Source organism: Anas acuta, chromosome 5 (assembly GCF_963932015.1).
Source record: "Anas acuta chromosome 5, bAnaAcu1.1, whole genome shotgun sequence".
In the NCBI taxonomy this organism is placed as follows: Eukaryota; Metazoa; Chordata; class Aves; order Anseriformes; family Anatidae; genus Anas; species Anas acuta.
In genome coordinates this window covers 31,439,044-31,449,591 of record NC_088983.1, presented here as the reverse complement: position 1 = coordinate 31,449,591, position 10,548 = coordinate 31,439,044, and the positions used below count along the sequence as shown (strand labels likewise).

General features: G+C 41.8%; 1 protein-coding gene across 2 annotated transcripts; it reads left to right on the top strand.

The window, feature by feature from the left end:
- The first annotated feature begins 1,106 nt into the window (after nt 1–1,106).
- Nucleotides 1,107–10,304, top strand: LOC137857348 (olfactory receptor 5AS1-like). Of its 2 annotated transcripts, XM_068683679.1 has the most exons (4): nt 1,107–4,265; nt 4,534–4,588; nt 4,668–4,697; nt 6,174–10,304. In XM_068683679.1, the coding sequence occupies exon 4, from the start codon at nt 8,524–8,526 to the stop codon at nt 9,469–9,471; it is 948 nt and encodes a 315-aa protein (XP_068539780.1). In that variant the 5' UTR covers nt 1,107–4,265; nt 4,534–4,588; nt 4,668–4,697; nt 6,174–8,523; the 3' UTR covers nt 9,472–10,304. The 2 variants fall into 2 exon arrangements, with proteins under 2 accessions (XP_068539780.1, XP_068539781.1); XM_068683680.1 differs by lacking the exons at nt 1,107–4,265; nt 4,534–4,588; nt 4,668–4,697 and adding an exon at nt 4,711–5,645 and having other exon boundaries at nt 6,174–6,268; nt 7,535–10,304.
- The last annotated feature ends 244 nt before the right edge of the window (nt 10,305–10,548 follow it).

Here is a 10,548-nt window from a genome sequence, read left to right as displayed (position 1 = left end):
ATGAGCACTTCTGGGCGCTGAGCAGCTACATCTCTTGCATTTCCAAAGGAGCCTCGAGTCCACAGAATGATGAATGAAAAGTGAACCTGTTGCTTGAGAATCAATAACTTGTATTATGTGTATTGAGCACAGGTTGTTCCTAGAGCTTTTCTAACCTGAATCCAGACCAGATCTCCTGGAGAGGAGCCCTAGGCAGAGGGCTTTTGAAGCCCAGCTTTATGGCAGCCCACATCTAAAGCTCCCATAGCATGATCATTTCTAATTAAAATACAAGTTTCTGCTTGTCTCCCTGCCAGGTAGTGTTTGACTTCATTTATTAACTCACAATGAAGGGTTTGTCCAAATCAGATTACCCCCAAGCAACGGGTGACTGGAGAAAAGACAAATTCATGCCCCAGTCACAAATCTACATGGCATGGGGATGACTCTCCCTTGCCTCTGTGCCACCAATTCCCACCACAGCTCCATAAAACCTCCTCAAAAGCTGCTTCATATGAGCCTGAGCCTATTCACAGCCTCCCTGCATCCATCCTGTCCTGCTCAACCTGGAAGCAGGAGCTTTGTTTTGAACAAACACCCTATTTCTGATTGTGGTGTTTGTTTTTTTCAGTTTGGGTCTTTTAAAAAATATGAGCTGGGTGGATCCTGGAGGCTTTTTCTTGCAAAGCATGCATTAGATGGACTCCAGAGGTGATTTTTCTCACAAAATACAGGCTGGACAGACTCTCAAGGCTCAGTCCAACAAAGGCCATTGCATCACTTCTCACGGCAATTGTGGAAGCCTTGACCACAGTGGCTGTAGCTTCTGCTGCTTGCACACAAGGACAATCTCATTTGCAGCTGTTAGACGAAGATTCTGACTTTCTCTGCAATGACCCAGCTAACCCTCCATCTGCAAAATTATTTATTTATTTCTCTCTTTTTCACTGCAGGTCTTGGTGGCCCCAATAACAGAAAAAGGGCAAACGTGGCGAGATATCTACCTGCCCGGAGAAGGGCACCAGTGGATGGACACCAACACTGCCCGTGTGTTTGATGGAGGCACCATCCTCAGGAATTACTCTGCCAGCCTTGAAGAGGTGCCAGTTTTTGTAAAGACTTCCTAAATATGGATTGTTATGGCTTTTAGGCAGTTGCCCTCCTTCAGAGCAGCACTGGCCAAATGTGGTCACTTTTCCTTAAGATAATTTCTTGCATTTTTCTAAGAACGTGTTTTTTACTTTTATTATATCAGCAGAATTTGTTCAAATTGTCTATTATTGCTGCTATTCTAAAATAGCAACGGTACAGATTGGGCACAAATACACATTCACACCACGTTGACCTCCATCTTTTTGAGGTTTCCCAGGGATGTATTTGTGTGCCCATGCTGTGTTTTGGTGGGCACATCCGATGCTCCCAGGTCCCTGCCACCCCAGTCAAAGATGCTGCCTTGGCCTGAGAGTGGATTTTCCAGAATCTGATATAAACAAACATCACCTGTCATGATTGGATTTATGCATTTAAAGAATAAGATGTATATACAGGGAAATGTAAATACAGTAGCTCTATACATGTGCCTGGACATCACGTGCTAAATGCGCTACATGCTTCTCTCATCTGATGCTGCATCTAGTCCACCAGGAGAGAGGACTCGGGGGAAATGGAGCACAGGTCTCTGTACAGAGATTAAATCACTGCATAGCCCAGGTGGTACCAGCATCTTCCTCCAGACCTTGCCCAAAGTCAAACTGAAGATAGAATCAGTTTTTGCTATTCTTCACCTATTGGAAAGTCACCAACATTTTAGTTAGGTTTAGTGCCTGGCTGAAGAAAAAAAAAATAACCACCATGTTCATGCATGGTGCATCTTTTACATGCTGTAAAAGTTCTCAAGCAGCCAATTTCTTTGTGTTTGTTAATAAGATACACCTCATTTCTGCAGTGAATTTGCTTTAAATTAAGTTTCCTGCTTTGTTGCTGCTGTGTCAGGGTTTGTGCTGGTGTCACTTGGCAGTTTCTGAGTTATAAAGGGTAACGTCACATCACTGACAGCTAAAAGAATATTGCTAATGCATTTTCTATCTTGTGAACATTTGGATATTAAAGACTGCATTTGGAGTCACCATAAGGTTAATGAAGTGTTCATTAATGTAAACTTGATTTAAAGACTTGGCCTGCCTTGCCATCAGTGTCTCTGGGCACTGGCTGATCTGTTCTCTGCCTTGTGTCTTCCTCTTGGCAATCCATGTGGAAGAGGCACAAATGTTTCCCCTCACATGTTTTCTATTTTCTATCTTATTCTTTTCACTATCTTAAGCTAATGCTCCTGTTTTCCTGAAAGAGAGACTTAGGCATGTTTGAGATGTATGGAAGTGGACGGGACTTCAATGGATGCTTAAGAGATTTCCTGAAATGAGGGCTCTGTGACTATAAACTGGTAAATGCTTGCAATATTAACTAGCTAAAATAACGTAGTAAAAACAAAAATACAATAAGCACAAGCTCTTCTTTTAACAATTTTTTGCTTTAAGCACTTTATTTTACTCCACTTTGTGTTTTTTCTTTTACCTGTGCAGCAGATGTGCATGCCTGCCTATTTTATGGATGTATTTCTAAATCTTCCTGATTGGTAGAGCAGGAATGAGTGGTTTGGGTAGATCTTATAAGGCAGAGATTGTGACAATATTTATGGATGATGCAGTCTTATCACCACTTGGATTAACAGTTCTTTTTTTTCCTCTGCCAGAGACTTTTAAAACCTTTTGCATACCTGAGAGATGGGCTCATCAACCGCTTGGCTTTTTCACTATATTTTTGCTGCTGTGTTGTCCTGTGAGAAAACTTTGTCCTTTGTTAACAGTTTTGAGGGTTAACATCCAAGATGTGGTGCTGAACTAGTTAAAGCACTGCGGGGGTGATGTTATGGGCTGCATATCTGCATAGGGATCACCAAAATACCCAACAGGTACAGAGAGGGTAGTTGAGGAAAGGCATCAGGCCACAGGCTGTCCCTGGTAAGGCAGAGACTTCTTTGTACATTTTGTGTGTTACCTATAAATATGGATAACTTTATATAAATATATAGTGTTCTTAAAGTTGACTTTAAGACTACCTTTAGAGTCTCATGTAGACTTTCCTATCTCAGCTTCAACACTTTCCTAAACCAACTTGACGCATTCCTTGAAGTCTCTAGCAGACTTCAGGATTTTTCTAAAGTCAACTTTAAGACTTAGTCCTCAGCAGACTTAGGCAGATCTCTGGAGATACTCAAAACCAGGCTGGATGTAGGTGACCCTGCTTGAACAGGGGGCTTTTGGACTAAGTGATCTCCATAGGTCCCTTCCAACCTCAACCATTCTGGGATTCTGGGATTTCTGAAATTTCCAGCCAACTTCAGCATTCCCAAAGGCCATCTTTCTGAGTATAGTAGTCTTGATCAGACTTCAGGAGTTTCTTAAAGACAACTCTAAAGTTTTAAACTCTTAAAAGTCACTCCAAGATTCTCTTTTATTACAGCAGTGTACAACAGGCAACCCCAAACCAACTGGAGGAAGCCAGTCCTCCATGCCCCTTGGCCTAAGTGAGTCGTGTGGGGACAAAAAAGCCCTGCAGCATTTCTACCCCATCCAGTGGTTTGGGCTGAAACAACTGCTGAAACAACTGAAGCCCAGGCATCAACCTGCAACACTGCAGACCCTGAAACCCAAATCCCCCCAGAGGGGCAGTGCAGCTGCTGCTTTAACCCCTGGTCAAGGACATGGTGAAACCTGGGACTGAATTAAGGAGCAACTTTCAGCCCACAACCAGTGCCAATGGGCTTGGGTGCACCTGGCATCCAGTTACCAAAGTCATCAGTCAGCATCTTGTTTGTGCTGAAAAGCAGGGTTCAATGGGTACTTGCTTCTCCCAGGAAATTCTCCCTGAAAATAACTGCAGAGAAAGCAAAGCAAAGGTAATAACATGGTTTGGGCTGAGGAGTACCGAGAGGTCAAGAGCTGAGGTCAGGATCTGAGAAGCACTTCCAGTCCTTGCCTGGTCCAGAGGTGCACAATGGGACCTGAGGTCACCCAGAGAAACACCCAGGGTTCTGTTACAAACCACCAATGAAGGTTTCTGAGACACCTCCAAAGGCACGTGGAGAGACCTATGCAGCATGCGATGGTTCACAGATGAGCTCAGGGAGAAGAAGAAGGGACATGGAGCTGAGGAACACAGAAGGCTCTGCAGAGGCTCATGGGGACCTCTGAAAGGCTCATGGAGGACCCTGGGATGACCATCTGCAGGTAGTTTTCCTTGTAGGTCAATTCTGGTGAGGGTAATTTCTGGAGTCCCAAAAGGGGCTGTTTTTAGTTTGTTGCTTTAATATTTTTAGCCTTGTCAAATCCAGCTTCACAGTAAATACAGAGCTGAAAAACTTATATTTGAAAGAACAGCCTAGAAAAACATGTTGTTTTGGTTGATTATTGTACTTTCATTAGGAACAAGGAGGGGGTTGTATGACATCTATCAATTATGGTTCACTTGACTTTTATGGGTTTTTGTGTCTTTCAGTTCCATCAATATCTTGTTCTCTTACTTCAGAAGAGATGGTATCACATCTCATCAGGTGTGTGTTTCATTTCTCTGTTTACAAAGGGGAAATTCTACATGTAGTATCCTCAGAATGATTTCTCTTTCTCTTGCAGACCAGCACTCTGCCCTCCTTTCCTGAGATGGTGAGTAACCACCCTTTTTTCATTTTTTTTTCTTCCAACATCAGTATTTCACATGCATATGCTTTTCCAGCAGTTGCTCAGTTGCTTCTTTCCTAAATGTTACCATTCCCCCTTTCTGTGTTGCATTCAAGATCTGCTGTCAAATGTCTGTCTTCATTCTGTTCTCTTCCATCTGTAACAAGGACGCTTTTTGGTCATTACGAGGCAGGGCTCAATTTGCCCAGCTTCAGGTTTTTCCATTAGTGGCAACAAGTGATTTCTGAGGACAGATTGCTCTCACTTGAATTCAGGGGGCTACGGTTTGGTATCCTGGCTGCCTTTTAAGTCAGTAAGTAGAAACAAGTACCTTTCAAAATCAGAAACAAGCATCTTCAGAGAGCCTTCTCCCACATGGGCAGAATAAATGTCCCACTAATCATGCCCCATGGACTATGGGAAGAGTGTAAACAGCTACATAAGACTTAGACGAGTAACTTTCACGTGGATGAATAGTATCTCAGGTTAATTCTACCCTGATAGCAATTTCAGTTGTGTCATTTAATTTATAAAAAGACAAAACCCCTTCAAACCTAGGAATTCATGGGGGAAAACCTTAATATAGATCATCTGTGGCTCACAAATGAGGAGACAATTAAAATTCCTCCTAAAAACAAACCCAAACCATTCAAAACTCAGTTTCAAGCAGCTGGACTTCCACATTATGACTGTCATCCTCTTCACCAAAATCAGGAACAGCTGTGCAGTAAATTGCACTGTACAGATGTCAGTTCTGTGCCCAAGAAAGGAGAAAATAGCAAGAGCTTAGCTGTCCTTTCTCCATGAGGTAATAAAGCTGAAGATGCAACAGGGAACGTCCCTGTCCCTGGTGTCTCACTGGCACTGTGATAAATCCTTCCCATCGCCTACAAAAACAGCTTTTGTGCAAGGATGTCCTCATACCGCCCACAGGTAGGTCTGACTTGGGTTTGGTGTTTAACGGGGAAGAACAAATATCAGTGTTTGACTGGGGCATCGCTTCAGCCTTCCATGGCTGGTTCCTTCAGCTACCGGAAAAAATAGCAATTATTGCCACTTCTTAATACCATTAAGGTCCCTTTCCATGAAAAAGCTTAATGTGTTTTGCAGAGTGTAGATGAAGTTTCCATTATATTTCTGTTCAAATGACTAACCAAGATGATGCTACAGGTGGTGGAAAAGGGGAGGGAGGAGAGGACCACATACTTCTCCTGACTCTTGATATCCCTTTTTCTTCTTCTTCCTCCAGCCAAAACTTGAACTGAGAGAGTTAATAATTATTTCTGGTATGGTGGTGGTTGTTCTTATTTCTCCTAAGAAATCTCACCAAAGACTCAGGAAAACATAGCATTAGAGACTTGTAGCCATACACCCTTTGAGTGTTTAACGTGATGGAAGTGACAATATAAACAATGAGGAAACTGAGTGCTTTTCAATAGCATATCTGAAAGCCCTGTACAGGGCTGGTGTATCACTCTCCACATTTGAATGGTTGGACAAAAGAAGAATGAATTTTCCTGTGCTGAATGTGAAAGAAGCAGACACAACTGTCTGAGGTAGGCTGGATGAATTGGTGTCTAGGAATGCCTCTTTTCCCTGACTTTGGGTGATGAGGTGGACACAGTTGTAGCATGGCCAGCGTGTTACTCACCAGTGGCAGATGTTGGGAAGAGAACCTCCTGCAGAAATGACTGGTACCACAGGCATGCTGGTAGAAGACTTCAAAAGAAAGTGACTGTTTTCTGTATATTTTAAAAGGTTTATTTTGAAGTGAAGCAGTAGGAAAAGATTCAACCTACCAAAGGCTGTGAATAAAAACTCCACATTCTCACACATCCAGTGTAGCTGAATGAACTGTATTTCATGCACAGACTGCCTCAAGGGAGGTGAGATGTGAACAACATGTGTATAAATTGTCATGTTTGAAAAAAAAAAAAAAAAAAAAAGGGACTATTCCTGTGGTCCCCTCAACATCCTTGTTTTGTACCATCCATCCAGCAAGGCTGGCAACTAACTCTGTTTCATTTTAAGGCGAAGTTTGCCTGGCTTGCGAAAGGGATTACGCACTGTGGTTAGCCATAAGGCATGGGGATGTTGCTTATTTGTTCCTTGCTATCTAGGTTCCTGCTTTGGGGAAATAATCTCTGCTTTCTTACAGCATTTTTAACTTCTTCTAAAACTCCAGGAATGGCTGTGTGTCACCCCTCATCAGGACCAGAAATCAGGGGGTTTAAATGACAACCTTAAACACTCTAGGTTCTTACAGAATGAAGAAAGACACAAGTGCAGAAGGTGATTCAGATGCTAGATAAGATGATTCAGAGGTAACCTTTTAATTTGTCCTCTTTCCCCTGACAGTAGAAAAGTCTTGGAAGAGAAGATCCCATTGATATGTTCCGGGTGAGATTCAGCTTACTCAGGTTTGCTTATCAGAAAGCCTGGTGATGAATTTGTGCTGGTCAACCAGGCTTCCTTCCCTGGCAGTAAACCAAGGAAAGAAGTGATTATAAATGATCTTGTGTTTACACACGGACTTGAGATGACTCAAACTGACATTTAGGCAGCTAAATGGGTGTGCAAATTCTTCCATCTGCAGGGTCTGGAAACACAATTGGGAAGAGAATCTGCTTTTCTGTATGCCCGCATCAAGCCTAACTTATTGCATAGTTTATTTACTATATATAGTAAAAGATTTATTTTTGAAGTGCATTTGGTTGCTTATCCCGAAGGGTTCATAGATTTTTCTTGCTGTTGTTTTTGTTTGGGGGTTTTTGGAGGGATGTTGACATTTCTGTTTTCATGGTATTTTTTTGTCTGCACAGCATTGAAATCTGCAGTTATTTCAGTGACTTCTGGCAGCATATCCTTTATTACATCTCCTTTTGTAAGTAAAAATGTGAACAAAAAAATCTATCCTTACTTAAATTTATGTTGATAGAAGCAGAAATCAGTCTTTACGTTTGCATGGTAAAGTTAAACTCATAATTTCTATTCCAAAGGTGAAACTAGCACCCAAACCTGATTATCTGGAGAATGTATTTGAAGGATTGTGTTCTGAGGGATACCTTTGACAGCATAATTTAAGTTCAGTTTATAGCTTCAACAACAGTAGCAACAGCAAAGTATGTGAGTTTTTTTAAAGGTTCAATATTAAAAACATTACTTTTTTTTTTTTCCCATTTTGATGACTTAATGTAGTTCTAAATTTGACCTATGTCAAAGAAGAGGCTCTATCCCCCAAATCTCATATTTATGTTAAGCATTTAAAAAGAAAGAAAATATGAGGAACAATATTCAACACGAAAGCAAAAATGAACATTACTAACCCTAAATTGTGGCTGAACCCTATGCTTCACTCACCCAAACATCTAATGCTTATTTCATGTAGGAAGTAATGTGCTGTTTTTTTTTTTTTGTTTTTTTTTTTTTTGTTTGTTTTTTTGTTTTGTTTTTTTTTTAGCAATGCAACATATAAAACACTCATTGATATACTGTTTTGGCTTTAAGTATTTCAAAATACCCATCTAAGAACGTCTATGTCATGCACATGTCATTGAATCTATCTGCTATAAGAGGAAGAACTTCTCATGGAATTGTTTCCTAATTTCTCTTTGTCCTCCTCAGGTTTTACGTCTGAGTATGCTTTACATCACCACTTTCTCCTTTTGATATTGTGTGTAAAATAATTGTGCTACCTTTAAGTCTCTTGAGCAGACAGGGACGAACCCTGCTTGATTGTGGCTCAAGCGTTAGGAACAACCAATGATCCCTTGTACAACGCTTACCAAAAGGGCAGATGTGAAGGAGGGAAATGCCTGAAGAAAACCACACTGCAGTGACCGAGTTCATTCTCTTGGGTTTCAGTGACCATCTGGAGGTGGAGTTACCTTTGTTTGGGCTCTTCCTGCTCATCTATATCACCACACTGGTGGGCAACGCTGGCATCATTGTGCTCGTCTGGCTCAATGCCTGTCTTCATAGCCCCATGTACTATTTCCTAAGCGATTTATCTTTCTTAGACCTCAGCTATTCATCTGCTATTGCTCCCAAGATGCTGTTGAATCTGTTAGCACAGCGGAAGACCATTTCTTTCTTTGGTTGTTCAACACAGATGTTTCTCTTCGCTGCCCTCGCTGATGCTGAGTGCCTCATTTTGGCTGTGATGGCCTATGACCGCTACGTGGCCATATGTCATCCTCTTCTCTACACCATTACCATGTCCCGCCAGGCCTGCGCCTTCATGGTAGCTGGGGCTTATCTCAGTGGGGTTCTGACCTCACTGGTCCACACGAGCTTTGTGTTCACCCTGTCGTTCTGTGGCTCCAACACCATCAACCACTTCTTCTGTGACATTCCCCCACTGCTGGAGCTCTCCTGCTCCAAAACACACATCAATGAGGTTCTCCTCTTCACCTTGTGTGGCTTTATACAAACCAGCACCTTCCTGATCATCATCATCTCCTATGCCTGCATCCTTGGCACCATCCTTCAGTTTCATGCCACAGAGAGCAGGCACAAAGCCTTCTCTACCTGCACCTCCCACCTGATGGCTGTTGGCTTATTTTACGGCTCCCTCTTCTTCACTTATTTACGACCTAGCTCCAGCTACTCACCAGACACAGAGAAAATAATTGCTGTATTTTACACTGTGGTCTTTCCCATGCTGAACCCCATGATCTACAGCCTGAGGAACAAGGAGGTTATGGAAGCCCTAAGAAGATCAATAGAGAGGAAAGTGTTTTCTCAGACGCTTACTTAGCAGGAGAAAAGGCAATGAATAGAATGTAGGGTAGGACTGGTGCAGTATAGCACAAAAACACTCAACCTGTCCTTCTAAATGCAGATACCTATGTTTACTAACATCTCCATCCAAACTATTTTCCCTAGTTTCACTTTGTTTTTAAAGAAGAAAAACAGGTTTTGATGCTTACACTTAGTGAACTTACTCTCAACCAGCAAATTTTATAGAAGAGACCACTTCATACACCCAAGAGAGATTTGCTGGTTTTTAAAAATTGAGTATTTGTATCCTGGAGAAACCTTCCATTCATATAGTAAGCAGCTTTCCTGTCCATTTTGCAGAATTGTTTTGTGGCACTGATTCAGAAGCATGAGTGAGATGTCTCATCTCTTTTTCTCTTTCATTAGACTGTGTTACTGATTATACACTGTAATAGATATGTGCACAGGTTAGCCCTGTTAGAAATGGCTCAATCTTCAAAATAGGATTAAATAAAAAAATAGGATTTATTAAAAGAATAGAGGTAAACAAACAGTGCTGGGTGCACCGGGAGTCTCCACTCCACCAGGACACACACCAGGTACATCAAGTAGCTGATTTTTATGCTCCTAGACTAATACATATTCATTACTACTTCTAAAAAAAATAGGTTATTATAATTAGCTTTCGGGGTCCAGTCCCTCCTACTGGAGCATGTGCATCAGTCTCCGGTGGTCCCTCTGGGGGTCTTTCATGCTGAAGGCTCGTAGTCTTCCTCTCCAAGTTTTTTTCTTGTCCTTCCCCTTTGTACTTCCTTGGCACCGTGTCAAGTTTACACAGCATCCCCTGCAGGTCTTGTCTCCTAGCCGTCCTTCAGCTTCTTTTTTGCTTCTTCTTAATCTCTTGGCCACCTGGCCAGATATCAGAGGCTTGCATAGTATCCCATAACAGTCACTAGTTGTTATCAGTTGTTCTGAAACCCCCAGACATCAAAGACTTCATACAAACACAAATAGCTTTCTTATTGATATTTCACGAGTAATTAAAACATTCCTCACCAGCCATTCACAGGGACAGTCACACCTATAGCAGTGTTAAGTTAATCTTGAAGAAGAC

Excerpts from the sequence above, each read along its gene's own strand:
- LOC137857348 (XM_068683679.1), top strand. The coding sequence starts at position 8,524 with ATGCCTGAAGAAAACCACACTGCAGTGACCGAGTTCATTCTCTTGGGT.